The following is a 25421-nucleotide window of genomic DNA, read 5'->3' on the forward strand; positions in this document are numbered from 1 at the left end:
TGACGGTCCAACATTGAAAGTCACTGAGCTCTTCAGTACAGGCTATTCTACTGCCAGTGTTTGTCTATGGAGACTGCATGGCTGTGTCCTCGATTTCAGCAATGGGTGTGGCTGAAATAGCAGAATCCACTAATTTGAAGGGGTGTCCACATAATTTTGAGAATGTAGTGTATATTATATCAAAACAGGTTCATACACTCCATCTAGTGGTCAAATATTACAAAGCAAAAAGTGACAGCCAAGATCTCAACAACATTGTAACAAACAGACACTACTGGCAGCCAGAGGAAAATACTTAATTGGCTAACGTTACCTCATCCCCTGTATAAACTTTGACCTAGACGAATGCCTCTGTTTTGTCCTACATAGATAACGTTACTTCTAACTAGTCTAATAGCTACTCAGTTATCTTCTAGAACTGTCCGATTTTATTACTGTAACGAGAAGTTATGCATTTTCGCTACCTAGCTAACGTTAAAGTAAATGTGTGCAGACTGTAACAGAGCAATATTTGGTATAGGCTACAGTATCATATGTAACAGTAGCTCGCTAATATTAATTTCAATATTAGAAATATAGCTAAAACTTTGACCTACACAATGATCCTATCAACGCATATTCAATTGGATTTGTTGTTTACGCAATCTAACAGATAACAGTAAGATATGTTTTGATTGGATGACTGAATCAGAGTAACCAATGAGTGCGCTTGTTATACCAGAGCGGTGTTCAATCGTCCTGACGTAACAACATGGCCACCCACTCGTCCCTTGTTGACTGGGAGTTAGCTTGCTAAATGATGTTAAGTAAGACAGATGGCATACAATGATTCGATCGGATTTTTTATCAATCCCAGATCACAAAAATGTATTGTACACACAAAGCGTTTGAAAAACTAGTTTAGTAGCTAATGGTATTGAACGTGTAGATGGGTAACCAACCCTCGAGCTAGCTATGCTAGCTTGAGAACAAACATAAACATTCTTGTAAGGCTAGCTAGCTACGAAATTTAAAGATTAATTTATTGTGGGAAGATGTTGGGTTTTCTAACAGCAAGACAGGCTGGACTTGACGACCCACTTCGTCTGAGACGGGCAGAGTCAACACGGAGGTGAGTGAGGTGAGGGGAAAGTTGGCCATATCATTCCTGGGAACGTTACTGTTACCAGTGTTTGTCGGTATCACTAGAAAAATTCATGAAAACAACTATTTGCTTTGGGGTCTTAATTTAAGGTTAGACATAAGGTCAACAGTGTGTCTAGGTGTAAAATAACATTTTATGAAGCTAAATTGTAGACATAGGCGGGGTTTATGACTGGTTGTGGTAATTAACTAGGCTTCTATGTTGGTGTGTGGGTGTTATGACGCATTCAAAACAACTGGGAACTCGGAAATCTCCGACTTCAGTGCGTTCATCACAACTAGGAACTCGGTAAAAAACGAGCTCCGACTGGGAAAAATATTTCAGTTTTGGGAACTCGGGCATCTCCTACTTTCCGACCTGAAGATCACTGACGTCATGACTCTGTCTCCTTTGTTTTCTCTTAAGGGTCCTCAATTTAGAGCTGAATCATGACAGAGATGTGGATCGAATCCATAGCAACGGCATAAACACCATAGACATCGAAGTCATTGAGGGCAGATAGTAAGTATCATTAGTAGTAGGTCTGACAATATGTCAATTGAGGACATAATTTGTTATGATTACCATATAGCCTAGGCCTATAACATGTAACCTAATGCAGAGTTCCGTCATCACCTGATTTCAACATAACTTGATACATAAGCAACCTCCTACAATTCAACATAGACATGTGTTGCCTGTATAGCACTTTTTTAGAATCCTTCTGGTGCTATTTCATTGGGAGATAACCCTCTCCTCTTGTCTGTTCTATAGCATGCTATCTGGAGGGGCAGATGGGGTGATTGTGGTGTATGACCTGGAGAACAACAGCAGGAAACCCCAATACACCTGTAAAGCAGTCTGCACTGTAGGCAGGTGTGTGGCTCACATACCTGATGGCATCCACTAGATGGCAGCATCACTGATTGTGTGTGTGTGTGTGTGTGTGTGTGTGTGTGTGTGTGTGTGTGTGTGTGTGTGTGTGTGTGTGTGTGTGTGTGTGTGTGTGTGTGTGTGTGTGTGTGTGTGTGTGTGTGTGTGTGTGTGTGTGTGTGTGTGTGTGTGTGTGTGTGTGTGAGTGAGAGGCTGTGGTGGTCACTGTTAATGTGTTTGTGTTGCAGGTCCAGTCCGTATGTCCACAGGTTCAGTGTAGAGACAGTGCAATGGTACCCACACGACACAGGCATGTTTGTCTCCAGCTCCTTTGACAAAACCATGAAGGTCTGGGACACTGAGACACTAAAGGTACACCTTACATACTCTCTAACTCTTTGTCTCTCTCTCGCACTCTTTGCCTCTTATGGCCATATGGTGCTCTCTGTGATGAGCTAGAATCACGCTGTGCCATGGTTACCTCAGAGTCAGCTAGGGGACAGCAAAACTTGTTTGCAGAGGGATTTGCATTGTAACTGTCACTCTACTCTCCTCCTCCAGCTTCCTAGTCCCCTGCTATGTTCTCCTCCACTCCCCTCCATTCCTCTCCTCCTCCAGCTTCCTAGTCCCCTGCTCTGTTCTCCTCCACTCCCCTCCTTTCCTCCTCCAGCTTCCTAGTCCCCTGCTCTGTTCTTCTCCACTCCCCTCCATTCCTCTCCTCCTCCAGCTTCCTAGTCCCCTGCTCTGTTCTTCTCCACTCCCCTCCATTCCTCTCCTCCTCCAGCTTCCTAGTCCCCTGCTATGTTCTCCTCCATTCCCCTCCATTCCCCTCCTCCTCCAGCTTCCTAGTCCCCTGCTCTGTTCTCCTCCACTCCCCTCTTTTCCTCCTCCAGCTTCCTAGTCCCCTGCTCTGTTCTCCTCCACTCCCCTCCATTCCTCTCCTCCTCCAGCTTCCTAGTCCCCTGCTCTGTTCTTCTCCACTCCCCTCCATTCCTCTCCTCCTCCAGCTTCCTAGTCCCCTGCTCTGTTCTCTTCCACTCCCCTCCATTCCTCTCCTCCAGCTTCCTAGTCCCCTGCTCTGTTCTTCTCCACTCCCCTCCATTCCTCTCCTAGTCCCCTGCTCTGTTCTTCTCCACTCCCCTCCATTCCATTCCTCTCCTCCTCCAGCTTCCTAGTCCCCTGCTCTGTTCTCCTCCACTCCCCTCCATTCCTCTCCTCCTCCAGCTTCCTAGTCCCCTGCTCTGTTCTTCTCCACTCCCCTCCATTCCTCTCCCAGTCTCAGCCTCATCCCTCATTTCTGTCTCCTGGTCCCATTGTGTCAGTCAGTCACGACAGTGTTCTTTCCTATCGTGCTGACCGACTGACTGAACAGTGGTTTTCTATACATGTTTGCTCTTCCCATGTAGTAGTGTTGTCTCTGTCTCAGAGATATCAAGTTTATGTTGAACTAAAGCTGATACTTCCTTCTCCTTCTTGTGTGTCTGTAGCCCGCTGAAGTGTTCCAGTTTGAAGGAAACGTCTACTGTCACCACATGTCCCCCATTGCCAGGAAACACAGCCTCATCGCAGGTGTGTGTGTGTGTGTGTGTGTAACAAGCTCTCGCAGTCTCACGTCAGAATCATCTATGTTTCTTAAACATCACATTTCGAAGTTGTTGTAAAAGTCACATTTTGAAGTGTTTTTAAGGTTAAGTTTTATGGTTAACCATTTTGAGTTAATGCCTAAGGTAAGGGTTAAGATTTTTAAAAACCAAAATCTCAAAAACAACTTTCTGTCGCTGGATTTGAGCATGCAACCTTTGGCACCAGAGGCAGATGTTTACGCCTATCCAGATCCCTCATCCCTGTCCACAATGCTCTAGCAAAACTAAACCTACTTGAAGCCTAGTGGCTGGTTTCCACGTCATCTCCCGACGTCCTTAGACAATGGATTGACGTCGAATTCTGACTTGTATCATGGGTGACCTGGCTGTGGGTGAAATTGTATGCGTGTCATGCTCTTAAAATATGATTTACTGTCTATGTCTTATTGATATAATCTAAGAATGAACATATGAGGCCTCAGTAAATCAAACAGAATAAAATGTAAATGTTGATTGTGAAACAGCGGTGTAGTACAGAGTGTATGCCCCTAGGGGTGTCAAGGGTTGGAACTGACTCAGGAAGAGTTTAGAGAGACGTGCTGTTCTGGAGACATGACAGGAATCCAGGCTCTGCCCCCCCTGCTGACAGAGCAGGACAGACTGGTTACACATACCTTCCCAATCACCCACACTGCTCTCGCTCTCTCTCGCTCTGTTGGTTTTTGTTCCTCTGAGATTCTTCCCAAACTCAAAACAAAATGTCATGAAGTCTTTCAATTACACATTTTACTAATGGCGCAATCAACCTTTTTCTGGAATGTTGTGGTGGTGCTAGAATGATCAGAATTTGTCAGGCGGACCAGAATTATCATTTTATTTGTGTCTGGTTTCTACCAGATGGACTCAACCCTGGTTATTTTGTGTCCATCCCTGTCACCTCTAGCTCCCTGTCACCTCTAGCTCCCTGTCACCTCTAGCTCCCTGTCACCTCTAGCTCCCTGTCACCTCTAGCTCCCTGTCACCTCTAGCTCCCTGTCACCTCTAGCTCCCTGTCACCTCTAGCTCCCTGTCACCTCTAGCTCCCTGTCACCTCTAGCTCCCTGTCAGCCTCGTAGCTCCCTGTCACCTCTAGCTCCCTGTCAGCCTGTAGCTCCCTGTCACCTCTAGCTCCCTGTCACCTCTAGCTCCCTGTCACCTCTAGCTCCCTGTCACCTCTAGCTCCCTGTCACCTCTAGCTCCCTGTCACCTCTAGCTCCCTGTCACCTCTAGCTCCCTGTCACCTCTAGCTCCCTGTCACCTCTAGCTCCCTGTCAGCCTGTAGCTCCCTGTCACCTCTAGCTCCCTGTCACCTCTAGCTCCCTGTCACCTCTAGCTCCCTGTCAGCCTGTAGCTCCCTGTCAGCCTGTAGCTCCCTGTCAGCCTGTAGCTCCCTGTCACCTCGTAGCTCCCTGTCAGCCTCGTAGCTCCCTGTCAGCCTGTAGCTCCCTGTCAGCCTGTAGCTCCCTGTCAGCCTGTAGCTCCCTGTCAGCCTATAGCTCCCTGTCAGCTCTCATCCCCTAAGTGAATGATGTGTGTTATTAGCTCATGTTTATCCAAGAGTAGAACTGCTCTCTTATACATTCCTATCTTATCTGAGAGAACCAGGGCCTCCAGTTTCTCCTCTGTCACAAAGCATTAACACACACAGTGAAAGTAGAGATGTTTTTCTTTGTGTTAGTCATACTGTATGTAACCTTTCAAGTAATCTGTTGATCTGTGTGTTCTCAGTGGGTACCAAAGACCAGAAAGTACAGCTCTGTGACCTGAAGTCTGGCTCACGCATCCAGGTTCTGCAGGGTGAGAGCCACACACACACACACACCCACCCCTATGTCTTACTATACTTGTGAGGACTTCAAAATCCTATTTTCCCTAAACCTAATTGAACCTTTATTTAACTAGGCAAGTCAGTTAAGAACAAATTCTTATTTACAATGACGCCAAACCTGGTCGATGCTGGGCCAATTGTGCGCCGCCCTATGGGACTCCCTATCATGGCCGGATGTGATACAGCCTGGATTTGAACCAGTGACGCCTCTTGCACTGAGATGCAGTGCCTTAGACCGCTGTGCCACTCGGGAGCCTAAACCTAACCCCTAAACCTAAAATAGCCTTTTTATAAGTGAGGCCCGGAAAAATGTCCTCACTTCTGAGTTTTATTTGGTTTACTTTTCTTGTGAGGACTTCTGGTACTCACAAGTATAGTAAAACGTGTCTACACTAACACACACTTCCACTGAATGTCCTTTCTATCCCTCAGGTCACAGAGGTGAGGTCCTATCTGTTCGGTGGTCGCCAAGATATGAGCACATTTTAGCTACAGCCAGGTAGGCCGACCTACACCAAACCTTGAAGGGCCTTTAGATAAATGTCCCTCCCTCATTTCACGCCCAAGCATCATAGAAATTCCAATCTAGCTAGTGAAAGTGATTCCACTTTCTATTACCATAACTAGACTGTATCAGTATGTCACCTGAACTCATTGGCACACAGAGAGACTGAACCAGCCTCTATTCCCTGGGAATAACAATGCAGCATATGGCAGGGAGAGAGTACTCAGCTGGTTTACGCCAAATTAGATCTGCTAATTAAACCATTGGGATCAAATCACTGTCCCTTTGGGCTGTAAGTGATTTTGAAAAACAACTGAGCAGCATTTCAACTGCTACCGATAACATGGGCAATTGGACAGTGAAACACACTGTCTTTGAACATTTTGTATGGACTGAAATAGTTTTTTTTATATGGAGGACTGTTTTGAGGAAATTTGAGGCACTATTCTGTAGCTGGATAATTTAAGGTATTGTGTTGCATTGTTGTAGTGTTACGTTGTTGATGCCCAGTGTTGTGAACCGTCGTATGCAGACCAGTTAGGTGGCGTTTATGTAAGGGTCATTTATATATCCCTATAAGGCCCCAGGGCACTGACACATGTCCCCTGAAGGATGGAAGGCTGTTGATTTCGGCTTCTCATGCGCTCTCTCTGTTTCTCTATCTCGATCTCTCGATCTCTCTCTCTCTCTCTCTCTCTCTCTCTCAGTACTGACAGCAGGGTGTTGGTGTGGGATGTGCGTCGGGCCTCAGGGAGCCTGTTCTCTCTGGACCAACACAACGGGGACAAGTCCAAGGCCTCGTCAGAGGCAGGTAGGAACACACTGTCACACCTCCCCTTCTCCCTGACTCCCCCCACACCTGATAACGGGGTAAAGAGAAGATGTCTACATGATAGTGAAAGCATCGTGATAACGGGGTAAAGAGAAGATGTGTACATGATAGTGAAAGCATCGTGATAACGGGGTAAAGAGAAGAGACAAAGGGTTGAGTGATATGATTATCAAATGCTCTTCCCAGTGTCCTTTCCCCTTAAATAATAGTTATATTATCTCATTGGCATTTAATGACGTGTGTGTGTGTTTGCCAGTGAACACAGCCCATAATGGAAGGGTAAATGGCCTCTGCTTCACGGTCGACGGCCTCTACCTTCTCACCACGGGAACAGACGACCGCATGAGGCTGTGGAACAGTGCCAATGGAAAAAACACACTGGTAGGTTGTGTGTGTGTGTGTGTGTGTGTGTAAGAGAGATACAGCGAGCGAGAGAGATGCAGAGAGTGAGAGAGGTTCAAAAATGTGTCTGGCGGGGATCCAATGGGTGAGGACTAGGCCTCTACCCCGAGGCCCTGTCCGAGGGTGCATGTTTGTGTGTGTGTGCACATTTCCTGCCCATCCCTGGAGGCCTTGTCTGGAACACATTACATAGCGTGTGTGACTCTTCCATGCCTTACCCTAAATGATCAGTAGCCATCCCTCTCTGTGACAGCAGCCTCAAGCACTAAGGGACATCACTGTGCCTCTAGCCCCATTACCTTCCATACATAAACTTCCCCTCACTAGCTGGGTCTGCAGGTGAAGGCCTCAAGCCTTCACATAAAGGTCCTGTGCTGCTTTGGGTTAGGAGAAACACTTTGCCTGCTTGATGACTTGAAGACATATATCCCTTTTATACACAGACTAAAATCCCACATGTTGGTATGTCTGAAAGGGGTAAGGAGTAAAAACATGGACAAATAAAAGCCAGCTGAAGACCAAGTCATGATTCCTGCGTTTTCAGACCCTGTAAGCAAAATACAGGAATGAATGGTGAATGGTGCTCTGCCTTTTTGCAGGTAAATTCATGAACACTTCCATTGTTTAATACCGCTCTAATTTGAACTGCAAACAGGCCCCATGGTTTAACAACACCCCCCCACACCTCCCAATATGCCTGTTACCCACTGATATTTCTAAAAGGGTATACCTGAAAATAAGTGGTATGAAAGGGGGGTCATATAAACATTGCATTATATTTTACAAGTAACATACCACATCTTCTGGCTGAAATGAGTTATACAGTACGTCTTTAAACAGCCCACTTTAGCTAGCGTGGTCCGTATCAGTACAACACATATTTAACCTGCTTTCTGAATTTCTCCATGCTTTTCACCACTCTACATAATGTTCTGTAGCAGTTTGATAGTTGAAGTGCTGTTCTACTGTTAGCTTGGTCATCCGTCCAACTGACCCTCCCAACTCCTCTCTGTCTCTCAGGTGAATTATGGGAAGGTGAGTAACGAAAGCCGTAAGGGGTTAAAGATCACGGTTTCTCGTAGCTGCAGCCCGGAGTTTGTGTTTGTACCTTGTGGCAGCTCGGTGGCGGTGTACACTCTACACACGGGGGAACTTGTAACCATGCTGAGGGGACACTACAACAACGTGGACTGCTGCCAGTTCCACCCCGACTACCAGGTGACTGACTGACTGACTGACTGTCTGTCTGTCTGTAGGTGCGTCCATCCTTTATGGCTATAGACTAATAACAAATGACAGGTTTATTAACATCATTATGTTTGTTCATTATCAATACCTTACGTATGTTCATGTAAATCAGCTCATGTGACGTCATATTGTTCCTAAGTTGAACCAAGGTCTCTGAGACGTGGGTCCTACTCATTAGTGCACACTGTAGCAAACCATAGCAAAATGTTTTGCAACGGAAAACCCGGTATGTCCCTCCCTGTTTTGACCCATTTGATTCTGTTTGGTTCCCAATGAATATGACCCTAGCAGACCAGAGGCCTTGAAGGCCTTCTGTACCTCACAGAGAATCATAACAAATTCCTATTCTACCCACATTACCAGCGTACTGCACATAGATAGCTGACGCATTGTCAGTTTATGGTACAGTTGGCACAGATATGACAACCTGCCTTGGGAGGTACGGAACACTGTGGCCTTTCACTAATGTTAAAGAAGTGAAAGGAGAAAATACTGAATTGAGACGGCATCCCCTCTTTTGCATCTTCCTGTTAATGGTTAAGGTTAGCATTTGTGAAGAATGATTGGATCTTTCCATCTGTGGAGCGCAGGACGAGATCTGTGAGTTGCAGTGGGGGTGTATTTGAGGTAGGCTACAGAAGGTAATTTACCCTTGAATAGATGACATATTAAAGTCAACATCCTCATGTAAAGCCATTAGCCATGGCCTAGTCACAGGGGTATGAAAAACAATTGGGCCTTAATGATTATAAAGGTGAAGGCCAGAAATGAGTTTGTTCTCTTTTATGGAGAGTTTTGTTTACTTGTCAAAGTACTGCAATGAGAGTTTTGTTGAAGAACGGGGTAGTACTATGACATATAATCTGATAATCTTTTACGAAGGCGTGTCTTTCTTCACTCCAACTGCTATACAGGCTAATAAATTCCCTAATACATGATTATACAGTTTCCTTAGTATCTCATTTTAATGCATATCTTACTCATCCACATCACATTTCATATCACAGTAGTATTTGTGTTAGACATTAGTTCTGCTGTTAGAGTATATCCACCTAATGTCCTACTTATTAAACCTGTAAGAATGTGGCAGAGCAACTTTGAGTGTTTGTTTATTGGAAAGAACACATAGTTTTGGAATGTCTTTTTGCTTCTTGTCTTTTGAAGTAGGCTAATGCCACATTTTACATGTTAGTCATTTAGCAGACACGTTTATCCAGAGCGACTTACAGGAGTAATTAGGGTTGAGTGCCTTGCTCAAGGGCACATCGACCTATTTTATTTATTATTATATATTTGTTTCTTCTTCACCTAGTCGGCTTAGGGATTCGAGCCAGCGACCTTTTGGTTATTGGCCCAACACTCTTAACCGCTAGGCTACCTGCCACCCAAAAATACACCTCTTCAAATGATTGGCACGTTTTGGACTTTATGAACTTCTATTGGTTGTTTTTCTGGATGATGATTGTCATTGTTTTGAGTCTAGTGTTTCATAAGGTGGACACTGCTGTAATAACTCTGTACTTCCTCCCGCCATCAACACTGACACTTCCCCAACATGTTTCTTTCCACTTGACAAACTTTGCTAATTTAGGACCGAATGCTAACGTGTATATGGGACACAGAGATTAAACCAAATGGATTTTGAGGTGCAGCTGAAATGGGTAAACAGCAGCCAGGACCAGAGCAAAACACTACCGTTCAAAAGTTTGGGGTCACTTAGAAATGTCCTTGATTTTGAAAGAAAAGCAAAAAAAAATGTCCATCAAAATAACATCAAATTGATCAGAAATACAGTGTAGACATTGTTCATGTTTTAAATGACTATTGTAGCTGTAAACGGCAGATTTTTTATGGAATATCTACATAGGCGTACAGAGGCCCATTATCAGCAACCATCGCTCCTGTGTTCCAGTGGCACGTTGTGTTAGCTAATCCAAGTTTATCACTTTAAAAGGCTAATTGATCATTAGAAAACCCTTTTGCAATTATGCTAGCACAGCTGAAAACTGTTGTTCTGATTAAAGAGGCAATAAAACTGGCCTTCTTTAGACTAGTTGAATATCTGGAGCATCAGCATTTGTGGGTTGGATTACAGGCTCAAAATGGCCAGAAACAATACCTTTCTTCTGAAACTCATCAGTCTATTCTTGTTCTGCGAAATGAAGGCTATTCCATGCGAGAAATTGACAAGAAACTGAAGATCTCGTACAACGCTGTGTACTACTCCCTTCACAGAACAGCGCAAACTGGCTCTAACCAGAATAGAAAGATGAGTGGGAGGCCCGGTGCACAACTGAGCAAGAGGACAAGTACGTTAGAGTCTACTTTGAGAAACAGACGCCTCACAAGTCCTCAACTGGCAGCTTCATTAAATAGTACCCGCAAAACACCAGTCTAAAGGACATTTTTATTGCTTCTTTAATCAGAACAACAGTTTTCAGCTGTGCTAACATAATTGCAAAAGGGTTTTCTAATGATTAGCCTTCTTAAAATTATAAACCTAACACAACGTGCCATTGGAACACAGGAGTGATGGTTGCTGATAATGGGCCTCTGTACGCCTATGTAGATATTCCATAAAAAATCTGCCGTTTCCAGCTACAATAGTCATTTACTGTATTTCTGATCAATTTGGTGTTATTTTAATGGACAAAAAAAATTGCTTTTCTTTCAAAAACAAAGACATTTCTAAGTGACCACAAACTGTTGAATGGTAGTGTGTATATATATATAGATAAATATATGGCTCTGGCCAGGATGTAAAGAGCACAGATAATTGAGACCCAGGCTAAATCACTCCTCTCTTCTGTGTTTCCAGGAGCTATACAGCGGTGGTAAAGACTGTAACATCCTAGCCTGGGTTCCTGTTGTACGACCACCAGACGTGGAAGAAGAAGGGACAGCCGCCAAGGTAGGAGGCTGCACAGCAGGAACAATTTAAAGCACGTTTGGGGGGTAGTAATTATACGCAGGTCCCTGTTCTTGTTGTAAAATGCTGTCACATTAGCCAGACTAATAGACAGGCATCTAGTAGGCCCTTTTTATTTCATACCAGTACATTTACATTTTAGACATTTAGCAGACGCTCTTATCTGGAGGGATCAATCAATCAAATGTATTTATAAAGCCCTTTTTACATCAGCCGATGTCACAAAGTGCAATACAGAAACCCAGCCTAAAACCCCAAACAGCAAGGAATGCAGGTGTAGAAGCACGGTGGCTAGGAAAAACTCCCAAGAAGGGCAGGTACCTAGGAAGAAACCAGGCTATGAGGGGTTGCCAGTCCTCTTCTGGCTGTGCCGGGTGGAGATTATAACGGTACATGGCCAAGATGTTCCAATGCTCATAGATGACCAGCAGGGTCAGATAACAATAATCACAGTGGTTGTAGAGGGTGCAACAGGTCAGCACCTCAGGAGTAAATGTCAGTTGGCTTTCCATAGCCAATCATTCAGAGTTAGAGACAGCAGGTGCGGTAGAGAGCGAGGGTCGAAAACAGCAGCTCCGGGACAAGGTAGCACGTCCGGTGAACAGGTCAGGGTTCCATAGCCGCAGGCAGAACAGTTGAAACTGGAGCAGCAGCACGACCAGGTGGACTGGGGACAGCAAGGGGTCAACAGGCCAGGTAGTCCTGAGGCATGGTCCTAGGGCTCATGTCCTCTGAGAGAAGAGAGAGAATTAGAGGGAGCATACTTAAATTCACACAGGACACCGGATAAGACAGGAGAAATACTCCAGATATAACAGACTGACCCTAGCCCCCCGACACACAAACTATTGCAGCATAATTACTAGAGGCTGAGACAGGAGGGGTCAGGAGACACTGTGGCCCCGTCCGGCTATACCCCCGAACAGGGCCAAACAGTCAGGATATAACCCCATCAGTTTTGCCAAAGCACAGCCTGCACACCACTAGAGGGATATCTTCAACCACCAACTTTCTACCCTGAGACGAGGCCGAGTATAGCCCTCGAAGATCTCCCCCACGGCACGAATCCGAGGGGGGCGCCAACCCGGACAGGAAGATCACATCAGAGACTCAACCCACTCAAGTGACGTGCCCCTCCTAGGGACGGCATGGAAGAGCCCCAGTAAGCCAGTGACTCAGCCCCCGTAATAGGGTTAGAGGCAGAGAATCCCAGTGGAGAGAGGTGAATCAGCCAGGCAGAGACAGATGGTTCGTCGCTCCAGTGCCTTTCCGTTCACCTTCACACCCCTGGGCCAAACTACACTCAATCATAGGACCTACTGAAGAGATGTCTTCAATAAAGACTTAAAGGTCGAGACCGAGTCTGCGTCTCTCACATGGATAGGCAGACCATTCCATAAAAATGGAGCTCAATAAGAGAAAGCCCTGCCTCCAGCTGTTTGCTTAGACATTCTAGGGACAATAAGGAGGCCTGCGTCTTGTGACCGTAGCGTACGTGTAGGTATGTACGGCAGGACCAAATCGGAAATGTAGGTAGGAGCAAGCCCATGTAATGCTGTGTAGGTTAGCAGTAAAACCTTGAAATCAGCCCTAGCCTTAACAGGAAGCCAGTGTAGAGAGGCTAGCACTAGAGTAATATGATCACATTTTTTGGTTCTAGTCAAGATTCTAGCAGCCGTGTTTAGCACTAACTGAAGTTTATTTAGTGCTTTATCCGGGTAGTCGGAAAGTAGAGCATTGCAGTAGTCTAATCTAGAAGTGACAAAAGCATGGATTCATTTTTCTGCATCATTTTTGGACAGAAAGTTTCTGATTTTTGCAATGTTACATAGATGGAAAAAAGCTGTCCTTGAAACAGTCTTGATATGTTTGTCAAAAGAGAGATCAGGGTCCAGAGTAATGCCAAGGTCCTTCAGTTTTATTTGAGACAACTGTACAACCATCAAGATTAATTGTCAGATCCAACAAAAGATCTCTTTGTTTCTTGGGAACTAGAACTAGCATCTCTGTTTTGTCCAAGCTTAAAAGTAAAACATTTGCCGCCATCCACTTCCTTATGTCTGAAACACAGGCTTCCAGGGAGGGCAATTTTGGGGCTTCACCATGTTTCATCGAAATGTACAGCTGTGTATCGTCCGCATAGCAGTGAAAGTTAACATTGTTTCTGAATGACATCACCAAGAGGTAAAATATATAGTGAAAACAATAGTGGTCCTAAAACGGAACCTTGAGGAACACCGAAATTTACAGTTGATTTGTCAGAGGACAAACCATCCACAGAGACAAACTGAGATCTTTCCGACAGATGAGATCTAAACCAGGCCAGAAATTGTCCGTGTAGACCAATTTGGGTTTCCAATCTCTCCAAAAGAATGTGGTGATCAATGATATCAAAAGCAGCACTAAGGTCTAGGAGCACAAGAACAGATACAGAGCCTATGTCTGACGCCATTAAAAGGTAATTCACCACCTTCACGATTGCAGTCTCAGTGCTATGATGGGGTCTAAAACCAGGCTGAAGCGTTTCGTATACATTATTAGTCTTTAGGAAGGCAGTGAGTTGCTGCGCAACAGCTTTTTCAATTTTTTTTGAGAGGAATGGCAGACAGACTTCGCTTTTGTGCACACAGAAATGAGATCATAGGGGTTGTGGCTTGTGTTGCACCTTACTAGGGTAACTCGGTACACACACACAGGCAGGCTGGCTCAGCTTGGCTACATTCCCCAGGTGCTGATGAAATTATGTCTAGAGGCATCTTCAGCCAGCTCCAAAAGCAGCTTCACCAGTTCTATTTAGTTTGGGAAACAGAATAATAATTGCTTGCTTGCACTTGGGAAATGTTTGTAATGCTTTCCTGATTTACTTAATCGCTTTAACTCAAAATAACACGACAGCGAGAGAGTAGAGTGAGTTGAGAGTATTTTACTGAATGTATTTCTCCATCCCAGGGTGGGAGCCAGGCTACGGTGAACCCTGCTTTTGAAGACGCATGGAGCAGTGATGAGGACTGATGCATAAACACAACTGTACAGCCCTACTCCATCGGACATAGCTTCAGGAATCTCATCATGGTGCCAGCTTCAGGAATCTCATCATGGTGCTAGCTTCAGGAATCTCATCATGGTGCTAGCTTTAGGAATCTCATGTTGCATCTGTAGACTTAAAAAAAAAATACAAATGCAGTTTAACAACTACTGTGGAGTTGGAGAATGAACCTTAACAGACTTTGAATCTCTGTTGTGATATCTGATTTATCTTTTATTTAATATACAAAATGGAAATCTACACTGTGTGTACAAAACATTAGGAATACCTTCCTAATATTCAGTTGCACCCCCTTTTGCCCTCAGAACAGCCTCAGTTTGTCGGGGCACCTCTACAAGGTGTCGAAAGCGTTTCACAGGGATGCTGGCTCATGTTGACTCCAACCCACAGTTGTGTCAAGTTGGCTGAATGTTCTTTGGGTGGTGGACCATTCTTGATACACACGGGAAACTGTTAAGTGTGAAAACCCATCTGCGTTGCAGTTATTGACACACTCAAACCGGTGTGCCTGGCACCTACTACCCAGCAGCATACTGCCCAGCAGCATACTGCCCAGCAGCATACCACCCTGCATCCCACTGCTGCCTTGCCTCTGAAGCTAAGCAGGGTCGGTCCTGGTCTGTCCCTGGATGGGAGATCAGATGCTGCTGGAAGTGATGTTGGAGGGCCAGAAGGGGGCACTCTTCCCTCTGGTCTATCTATCCCAATGCCACAGGGCAGTGATTGGGGACATTGCCCTGTGTAGGGTGCCGTCTTTCGGATGGGACTTTAAATGGGTGTCCTGACTCTTTGTGGTCATTAAAAATCCCATGCACTTATCGTAAGAGTAGGGGTGTTAACCCTGTTGTCATGACTAAATTCCCAACCTGGCCCCACCTAATCATCCCACTCATTCCTAATTGGCAGATATCACTCCTCACCGCTCCAGCTGAGGTGTGGTGAGCGTTCTGGCACAAAAATGTCCGCCGTGCATCATACAGGTGGGTTCTACACGTTGGTGGTGGATGAGGTGAGTTTCCCCATACTATGTGAAGAGCTTTGAGTAACTCCGGTGTGGAAAAGCGCTATATAATTCCAATCAATTATTAATTACCATACCCCGTTCAAAGCCACTTAAATCTTTTGTCTTGCCCATTCACCCTCTGAATGGCAAACATGCACAACCCATGTCTCAAGGCTTAAAAATCCTTCTTTAACCGGTCTCCTTCCCTTCATCTACACTGATTTGAAGTGGATTTAACAGGTGACGTCCATAAGGGATCTTAGCTTTCAGCTGAATTGACCTGGTCAGTCTATGACATGGAAAGAGCAGGTGTTCCTAATGTTTTGTACACTCAGTGTATGGCATTAAAACCTACGGATGGGTATCTGCACTGTACATTCAGCTGTATAATCTGTTTCTATTGTCTGCCTTTGACACATGTACGTTGTACTTTACATGGTGTTAAAATCAGCTTTCCATTATTCCAATGATGACCAGAGTAAAACTAGCCGAACTGGAGCCAAACCATTCCTCATAGCGTCTTTGAACATAACGTTCAAGAGACCCACCTTTCCGTCATCAATTCACCCAGAAATATTTGTCAGCCATGTCTCTCTCTCTCCCCTACATTTGCATTATTTATTCTGTTGTCATTGCTAAAACCAGCTCTGTATTGTTGTTGTTAGAGGTGATACTGAAATCAGACTCACTTTCTCTCCTACTGACAGCCTCATGTTTACATATGATTGGCTTGAAGGGCATTATTTACCTATAACTCACGGCATATTTGCATGGTAGAATTCAATGGCCATAGTTCATTCTATGGCAAAAGTCGATTTGAAAATATTGATTTTGTTGTATTCATAATGGCAAGCTAGGACTGATGATTTGGTTAGCTAAACTAGCAAGTCTGTTTGATTGGCTACCACGGCAACTATAGGAAACTTGCTAGCTACTTCAGTGGATGTTGAACACATTTCTACCAGCAAATTAACACATTTCTAGCGACAAATATGTTAAATTATAGCCATGGTATAATCGGGATAGTCAACTCTGCTCTATGCGTTCTGTAGAAAATTAAACAACTCTGTGGAAGGTCAGTTCCACTCTGCATGGAACACACCTTCCACGTCGTTCATTATTTTCCATAGAACACATATCCTCTCTTACATACTTGCATACTTATAACCTCTAGGAAACCCTACCTACAATTAACACCTAGATTCCAGCAAAAATCGACTTTTCATTTATCTGACGTTCCATTTATCTGATGTTCAGTTATCTGTATGTCTAGCCCTTATATTTAGCCTCACAATTAAGTGTTTTACAGTTTTCTTTTCAGGATAACCAGAGCTCAAGTAGAACACAAAACAATTTCACATAAACGGTTGCGTTCATGGGTTTTATTGACATGTCAATAAAAAAATGTCAGCCAAAAACATTGAAATTAATTTATAAATGAATTGATATGAATGCTGTAAGTAGTGAAATTGTTTGCTCAGTGGGAAATGAGTATAAATATCCAACCAGTCAGTGACAACTGTGTGGAGTTTGTGACAGCAATTATGTAAGCTTATTACAGTATTATAAACACTATGTCCTAGGATTTGGTATGCTCTTCTATGTAGAACATTTGACACTTTTTGACACTACCCAGGCCCTGTGTGTCCCCAGGCACCCTCATTTGTTGACTTCTGTGATCGAAAAAGCCTTGGTTTCATGCATGTTAACATTAGAAGCCTCCTCCCTAAATTTGTTTTACTCACTGCTTTAGCACACTCCACCAACCCTGATGTCCTTGCCGTGTCTGAATCCTGGCTTAGGAAGGCCACAAAAAATTCGGAGATTTCCATACCCAACTACAACATTTTCCGTCAAGACAGAACTGCCAAAGGGGGAGGAGTTAGCCTGCAAAGTTCTGTCATACTTTCCAGGTCTATACCCAAACAGTTCGAACTTCTAATTTTAAAAATGAATCTCTCCAGAAATAAGTCTATCACTGTTGCCGCCTGTTATCGACCCCCCTCCACTCCCAACTGTGCCCTGGACACCATATGTGAATTGATCCCCCCCCTCATCTATCTTCAGAGTTTGTTCTGTTAGGTGACCTAAACTGGGATATGCTTAACACCCCGGCCATCCTACAATCTAAGCTAGATGCCCTCAATCTCACACAAATCATCATGGAACCCACCAGGTACAACCCTAAATCTGTAAACATGGGCACAATCATAGACATTATCCTCCAACTACACCTCTGCTGTTTTCAATCAGGATCTCAGCGATCACTGCCTCATTGCCTGTATCCGCTATGGGTCCGCGGTCAAACGACCACCCCTCATCGTTTTCAAACGCTCCCTAAAACACTTCTGCGAGCAGCCCTTTCTAATCGACCTGGCCCGGGTATCCTGGAAGGGTATTGACCTCATCCCGTCAGTCGAGGATGGCTGGTCGTTCTTTAAAGTAATTTCCTCACCATCTTAGATAAGCATGCCCCTTTCAAAAAATGCAGAACTACGAACAGATATAGCCCTTGGTTCACTCCAGACCTGACTGCCCTTGACCAGCACAAAAACATCCTGTGGCGGACTGCAATAGCATCGAATAGTCCCCGCGATATGCAACTGTTCAGGGAAGTCAGGAACCAATACACACAGTCAGTCAGGAAAGTAAAGGCTAGCTTTTTCAAGCAGAAATTTGCATCCTGTAGTTCTAACTCCAAAAAGTTTTGGTACAATGTAAATACCATGAAGAACAAGAGCACCTCTTCCCAGCTGCCCACTGCACTGAGGATAGGTAACACGGTCACCACCGATAAATCCATGATAATATAACATTTCAATAAGCATTTCTTTACAGCTGGCCATGCCTTCCTCCTGGCTACTCAAGTGAAGGATATGACAAAGTAGTGTAATTGTTTGTGTCTACGTACAGTACCAGTCAAAAGTTTGGACACCTACTCATTCCAGGGTTTTTCTTTATTTTTACTATTTTCTACATTGTAGAATAATTGTGAAGGCAACAAAACTATGGAATCATGTAGTAACCAAAAAAAAGTGTTATTTGAGTTTCTTCAAAGTAGCCACCCCTTTCTCTTGATGACAGAATGCCAAGAGTGTGCAAAGCTATCAACCAGCTTCACCTGGAATGCTTTTCCAACAGCCTTGAAGGAGTTCCATAAATATATGTTCAAATTTTCAAACTACTTTTCATTGCCAAGGCAGATAAAGCATTTTTATCAAAGGCAATCACTGCATTTGAATACAGAATCCTATCCTACTAATTTCTCCACGTCTTTGACCAATGTCAATTTTGTTTTGAGACTATTTCGCCGTCGGCCAGAACGAGACAGCCAACTCATGCATAGGAGGCAGCCTGGTTCCAAAACAAATGCAATCACTTTTCACCTATTGCAAACTACTCCTACCTGGGCGGCCAGGACCGATTTAAGAATCTTTGATAACGTCTGGTTTTAATGTATTCTTCCTTTTTCTTGAACCTTCTTGTGATAAATTAGAACATGGTCAATCCGTTTCGTCGACGTTTCCAGAATAAACCAAATGTCAGGCACAGCCTCTGCCCTTCTTTCCCATCAATGAAGGGATTTGATTATCTGGCTGAGGTTACCCCGATGAGGGGAGTTTATAACGGGTGAAAAGTGATTGCATTTGTTTTGAAAGATCGTACTTTTTGGAGAAATGTCCTCTGGTCTGATGAAACAAAATAGAACTGTTTGGCCATAATGACCATCGTTATGTTTGGAGGAAAAAGGGGGAGGCTTGCAAGCCGAAGAACACAATCCCAACCGTGAAGCACGGGGGTGGCAGCATCATGGTGCACTTCACAAAATAGATGGCATAATAAGGAAGGGAAATTATGTGGATATATTGAAGCAACATCTCAAGACATCAGTCAGGAAGTTAAAGCTTTGTTGCAAATGGGTCTTCCAAATGGACAATGACCCCAAGCATACTTCCAAAGTTGTGGTAAAATGGCTTAAGGACAACAAAGTCAAGGTATTGGAGTGGCTATCACAAAGCCCTGACCTCAATCCTATGGAAAATTTGTGGGCAGAACTGAAAAGGCGTGTGCGAGCAAGGATGCCTACAAGCCTGACTCAGTTACAGCAGCTCTGTCAGGAGGAATGGGCCAAAATTCACCCAACTTATTGTGGGACGCTTGTGGAAGGCTACCCAAAACGTTTCACACAAGTTAAACAATTTAAAGGCAATGCCACCAAATACTAATTGAGTGTATGTAAACTTCTGACCCACTGGGAATGTGATGAAAGAAATAAAAGTAGATTTTTTTTTTATCTCTATTATTCTGACATTTCACATTCTTAAAATAAAGTTGTGATCCTAACTGACCTAAGACAGGGTATGTTTACTAGAATTAAATGCCAGGAATTGTGAAAAACTGAGTTGAAATGTATTTGGCTAAGGTGTATGTAAACTTCTGACTTAATAAATATATATATATATATATATATATATATACTACCTTTCAAAAGTTTGGGGTCACTTAGAAATAAATAGTACCCACAAAACACCAGTCTCAACGTGTCACGTCCTGACCAGTAATAGGGTTATTTGTTATTGTAGTTTGGTCAGGACGTGGCAGGGGGTATTTGTTTTATGTGGTTTGGGGTGGTTGTGTGTTTAGTGGGGTGTTTGATTTATTATTCTGGGTTTTGGGCAATGTTCTATGTTTATGTATTTCTATGTTTAGTCTAGTCATTTGTATTTCTATGTTTAGGTAATTGGGGGTTGGACTCTCAATTGGAGGCAGGTGTTTTCTTATTGCCTCTGATTGAGGGTCCTATAAATAGGTATGTGTTTGTATTTTGTGGGAGATTGTGCTGTGTATAGCTCTGTGCCTTACCGGCCTGTTATTTTGTCGTTGTGGTTTTTTTGTGTATGTATTTATTTTGGTTTACCTGATTTTTAAATAAAAAGAAGATGAGTGCACATTTCCACGCTGCGTCTTGTTACACTTTAACCTACGACAACCGTGACACAATGTCAACAGTGAAGAGGCTACTCTGGGATGCTGGCCTTTTAGGCAGAGTTGCAAAGAAATAGCCATATCTCAGACTGGCCAATAAAAACAAATGATTAAGATGGGCAAAAGAACACAGACATTGGACAGAGGAACTCTGCCTAGAAGGCCAGCATCCCAGAGTCGCCTCTTCACTGTTGATGTTGAGACTGGTGTTTTGCAGATACTATTTAATGAAGCTGCCAGTTAAGGACTTGTGAGGTGCCTGTTTCTCAAACTAGACACTCTAATGTAATTATCCTCTTGCTCAGTTGTGCACCGGGGCCTACCACTCCTCTTTCTCTTCTGGTTAGAGAGTTTGCGCTGTTCTGTGAAGGGAGTAGTAGACAGCGTTGTACGAGATCTTCAGTTTCTTGGTAATTTCTCGCATGGAATAACCTTCATTTCGCAGAACAAGAATAGACTGACAAGTTTCACAAGAAAGTTATTTGTTTCTGGCCATTTTGAGCCTGTAATCAAACCCACAAATGCTGATGCTCCAGATACTCAACTAGTCTAAAGAAGGCCAGTTTTATTGCCTCTTTAATCAGCACAACAGTTTTCAGCTGTGCTAACATAATTGCAAAAGGGTTTTCTAATGATCAATTAGCCTTTTAAAATGATAAACTTGGATTAGCTAACACAACGTGCCATTGAAACACAGGAGTGATGGTTGCTGATAATGGGCCTCTGTACGTCTATGTAGATATTCCATTAATAATCATCCGTTTCCAGCTACAATAGTCAGTTACAACATTAACAATGTCTACACTGTATTTCTGATCAATTTGATGTTAATGAACAAAAAAAATTGCTTTTCTTTCAAAAACAAGGACATTTCTAAGTGACCCAAAACTTTTGAACGGTAGTGTATATATTTTTTTAATAGCAATATATAAAGCAGATTGAGGTGAGGTCATTGGAAATACTTTTTGCAGTTGATCAGCTTCTGTTCTGTGGGTGGCACTGTGTGCTCTTTTCGAAGGATGGTTCCTGGACTTTCGAGGGCCTAGGGATCTGGGGGGACGTGTGGTCTGCTGGTCACTGGGATGACAACCCAACTTGGGAGGGGCTTTGGTGGGTGGAGTAGAGGAGAACAATTGGAGGGTTACTTAGTAGCATTATGGATACTCAATCACTATGGTACTTTTTAATGGTAAATTTACAAACATATATTATGATGAATAGATTTGAATCTTGTATCTCATTATGGTGAAATAAGTCTAGCCAGTTATAATAGTAATGGCTTAGCAGATAATAAGAAAATAAAAACAATATTTACCTGGCTCAAAGAGAAGGAATATAATATATATTGTTTACAGGAAACTCATTCAACAATTTTAGATGGTGAGTGGAAAATGGACTGGGGGGTGAAATATACTTCTCCCATGGGCAAAGAAACTCAAAAGGGGTGATGAAAATAATTAACAGTAATTTTGATCCGAATGTGCAAATAGTCCAAACAGATCCGCAAGGTAGATGGACGATTTTAAATATGTTATTGAACCATAAACAGATATGGCTCATTAACGTTTACGGACCAAACAATGATGATCCACGCTTCTTTGAAAATATATATAATTAACCCTGCAAGCAATACAAGACTATTATTATGGTGGGAGATTATAATACTGTTTTAAATATCCCAATGGACCGTAAAGGAAATTACACTACAAACGATCACCCTCATGCTCTTAAGGAAATCATTCATTAATGGCATGGATATATTGGAACTAGTGGATATTTGAAGGCTTAAATATCCTGACCTAGTGAGATATACAGTACATGGCGGAGGCTCAATCAAGCTAGTCATCTTGACTTCTTTCTTATGTCATTCTCATTGGCACCAAAAGTGAAAAAAGTGTTGATAGGGGATAGAATGTGGTCGGACCATCAGATAATTGGCATATACATTACTCTACCTGAATTTCCACGTGGGCAGGGATATTGGAAATTTCATCAAAGCCTATTGGATGATAACTTGTTTTTAACTAGGACATAGGAATTTATAACTGAATTTTTCTGACATAACATTGGTACAGCAAATCCGCTTATTGTATGGGACACTTTTAAATGTGCATTTAGAGGCCATGCAATTCAGTACTAATCTCTAAACCAAAAGCAATTTAGATCAATGGAGTCCATACTAACAAAGGAAATAGGTCTATCAGAACAGATAGATAGCAATAAAAAATGTACCATAGAGGTTAAGAATAAGTTAGAGGAAAAATAAAAAGAAATGGAGGATAATAATAAAGCAACCTGGATGGAATATGGGGGGAAATTATTTTTTATCTTTAACATAGAAATGCTACCAAAAAGAATTTACTGAAACTTGTTACAAATGACGGAGTTACCCATGATTCACCAAATTATATTTTGAAAGAGGAAGCAATGTATTTTAACCATATGCTTTCGTTTCAGTCTAAACCATCTCCTCTAACCAAAACAATTTTTTTCTATTAAATTTGTCAAATTAACAGCCATACAGAAAGACTCATGTGAAGGTGAAATTACAGAGGAGGAACATCTTGATGCAATTAAAGCCTTTAAGTCCGGGAAAACTCCAGGGCTGGATGACATACCAGTTGAGGTATGAGGACCGTTATAACCACTCCTTTGTAAATGGTAGATTATCAGACACCCAAAACGGTCTGATTTCATTATTACTGAAACAGGATACAAGTGGGAAATATAAAGAATCAGTTCATTAAAAAAATTGGAGTCCCCTTACACTTCAGTGTTGCAATGCAAAATGTATAGCTCATAGAATTAAAAAGGTATTGTCAGACATTATTCATTCTAATCAGACAGGTTTTTTACATGGACATACATTGTAGATAACATAAGGCAAGTACTAGAAACAATAGAACACTATGAAAAATCTGGGAAACCAGGCCTGCTATTCATAGCAGACTTTGAAAAGGCTTTTGATAAAGTATGACTGGAGTTTATATATAAATGCCTGGAACAGTTCAATTTTGGAGGATCTCTCATAAAATGGGTTAAAATCATGTATAGTAACCCTAGGTATAAAATAGTTAATAATGGCTACTTCTCAGAAAGTTTTAAACTGTCAAGAGGAGTAAAACAAGGCTGTCCACTATCGGCATATCTATTTATTATGGCTATCGAAATGTTAGCTATTAAAATCAGATCCAACAATAATATCAAGGGATTAGAAATACAGGGCTTAAAACAAAGGTGTCATTGAAAACTGATGATTCATGTTTTCTTTTAAATCCACAACTTGGATCACTCCACAGTCTTATAGAGGATCTAGATAATTGTTCTAACCTCTCTGGATTACAACCAAATCATGATAAATGTACTATATTACGTATTGGATCACAAAAAAATACTACTTTTACTTTACCATGTTGTTTACCAATAAAATGGTCTGACGGTGATGTGGATATACTCGGTATACATATCCCGAAATAAATAAATGATCTCTTTCCAATACATTTTAATAGAAAGTTAGCAAAAATAGATAAGATCTTGCTACCATGGAAAGGTAAATACCTTTCTATTTGTGGAAAAATCACCCTGCTTAACTCTTTAGTCATATTCCAGTTTACCTATTTGCTTATGGTCTTGTCTACACCTCGTGAACTTTTTTTTTATTATATAAGAAAAGAAGATGACATTTTATTTGGAACGGCAAGCCAGACAAAATTAAACGGGCCTGTTTATAATAAATATCAATTCGGAGGGCAGAAATTATTAAAGCATTAGACCTCTCACTAAAGGCTTCAGTCATACAAAAGTGTTACTTAAATCCGAACTGGTTCTCTAGCAAATTAGTAAGAATGTTTCACCCTATGTTCAAGAAATGCATTTTTCCTTTTATTCAGATTACACCTACTCACTTTCAGTTATTTGAAAAGGAAATCATCTCCAAAATATTGCTATTTTTAAAACAAGCCATAGAAAGTTGATTGCAATTTCAATTTAATCCACCAGAAAAGACAAATAATTCAACAAATATTGTGGTTGGACTCAAATATACTAATTGATATAAAAAATAAAAAAAACATGACCTTTTTTAAACATTCTTTCAAAAAATAATTTCGTAAATGATGTTATAAATACGACTAAAACATGGAAATGTTTTACAATTACAACCAACTAATTGTGAAATGACTGCAAAAATGGAAGAGGAAAGTGGAAGGGGAAAAAGTAAGGAACAAGTCTGTCGGCCCTGCATTAAAGGCCATAATTGGTTAAAGAAAATTGTGACAAAAGAAAAAGTATACCAGTGTAAAATGGTATAGCAGTGCCATATAGATTTCAATATAGTTGGGAAGAGATTTTTGAGTACTGATTCCATGGCACATGGTTTATGAACTGATAAGCAAAATGACGTCGGAGTCCAAACTTTGAATTTTTCTATTTAAATTATTATACAAATCAAATGTATTTATAAAGTCCTTCTTACATCAGCTGGTATATCAGTGCTGTACAGAAACCCAGCCTAAAACCCCGAACAGCAAGCAATGCAGGTGTAGAATCACGGTGGCTAGGAAAAACTCCCTAGAAAGGCCAAAACCTAGAAAGAAACCTAGAGAGAAACCAGGCAATGAGCAGTGGCCAGTCCTCTTCTGGCTGTGCCGGGTGGAGATTATAACAGAACATGGCAAAGATGTTCAGGGTCAAATAATAATATACAGAATTCTTGCAACCAAAAGAATGTTATTTATATGGCGGATACAACCTTCCCAGCTCTGCAGTATTTGCTGCGAAGAGGCAGAATCATTAGATTGTTTGTTTTGGTACTGTCCATATGTAGCTTGTTCAGCCCTCCAGGAAGGGCTGAAGTATTGCAATATTTACCTGGCGCTAACCCTGCAGATAGCATTACTGGGCGATCTGAAAAGTCATAGTCAATCGATCAATAATAAAATAATACTTTTAGCAAAAAAATATATTTTCAATTTACAATCTTTAGAAACAATGACAATGGAAAGGTTCAGAGCTTTTGCGAAACA

General features: G+C 42.3%; 1 protein-coding gene across 6 annotated transcripts; it reads left to right on the top strand.

Annotated features, from left to right (window-relative positions):
* Nucleotides 1–720: 720 nt before the first annotated feature.
* Nucleotides 721–16930, top strand: ercc8 (excision repair cross-complementation group 8). Of its 6 annotated transcripts, none has more exons than XR_006760922.1 (13): nt 721–1111; nt 1550–1645; nt 1898–1999; nt 2245–2368; nt 3484–3565; nt 5347–5415; nt 5879–5945; nt 6659–6762; nt 7040–7164; nt 8206–8403; nt 8976–9074; nt 11252–11344; nt 14312–16930. XR_006760922.1 is itself a non-coding variant. In XM_014161830.2 (12 exons), the coding sequence occupies exons 1-12, from the start codon at nt 1035–1037 to the stop codon at nt 14372–14374; spliced, it is 1200 nt and encodes a 399-aa protein (XP_014017305.1). In that variant the 5' UTR covers nt 721–1034; the 3' UTR covers nt 14375–16930. The 6 variants fall into 6 exon arrangements, 4 of the variants coding, with proteins under 4 accessions (XP_014017305.1, XP_014017307.1, XP_014017308.1 ...); XR_006760921.1 differs by having other exon boundaries at nt 8976–9060; XM_014161830.2 differs by lacking the exon at nt 8976–9074.
* Nucleotides 16931–25421: the final 8491 nt, after the last annotated feature.

The sequence above is a fragment of the Salmo salar genome, chromosome ssa20 (assembly GCF_905237065.1).
Source record: "Salmo salar chromosome ssa20, Ssal_v3.1, whole genome shotgun sequence".
Lineage (NCBI taxonomy): Eukaryota > Metazoa > Chordata > Actinopteri > Salmoniformes > Salmonidae > Salmo > Salmo salar.

Bases quoted from the DNA above. Each gene is read 5' to 3' on its own strand.
- ercc8 (XM_014161830.2), top strand. From the start codon at position 1,035: ATGTTGGGTTTTCTAACAGCAAGACAGGCTGGACTTGACGACCCACTT. The intron at 3,566-5,346 runs GTGTGTGTGTGT...GTGTGTTCTCAG, and splicing joins GAAACACAGCCTCATCGCAG to TGGGTACCAAAGACCAGAAA. The intron at 7,165-8,205 runs GTAGGTTGTGTG...TCTGTCTCTCAG, and splicing joins CCAATGGAAAAAACACACTG to GTGAATTATGGGAAGGTGAG.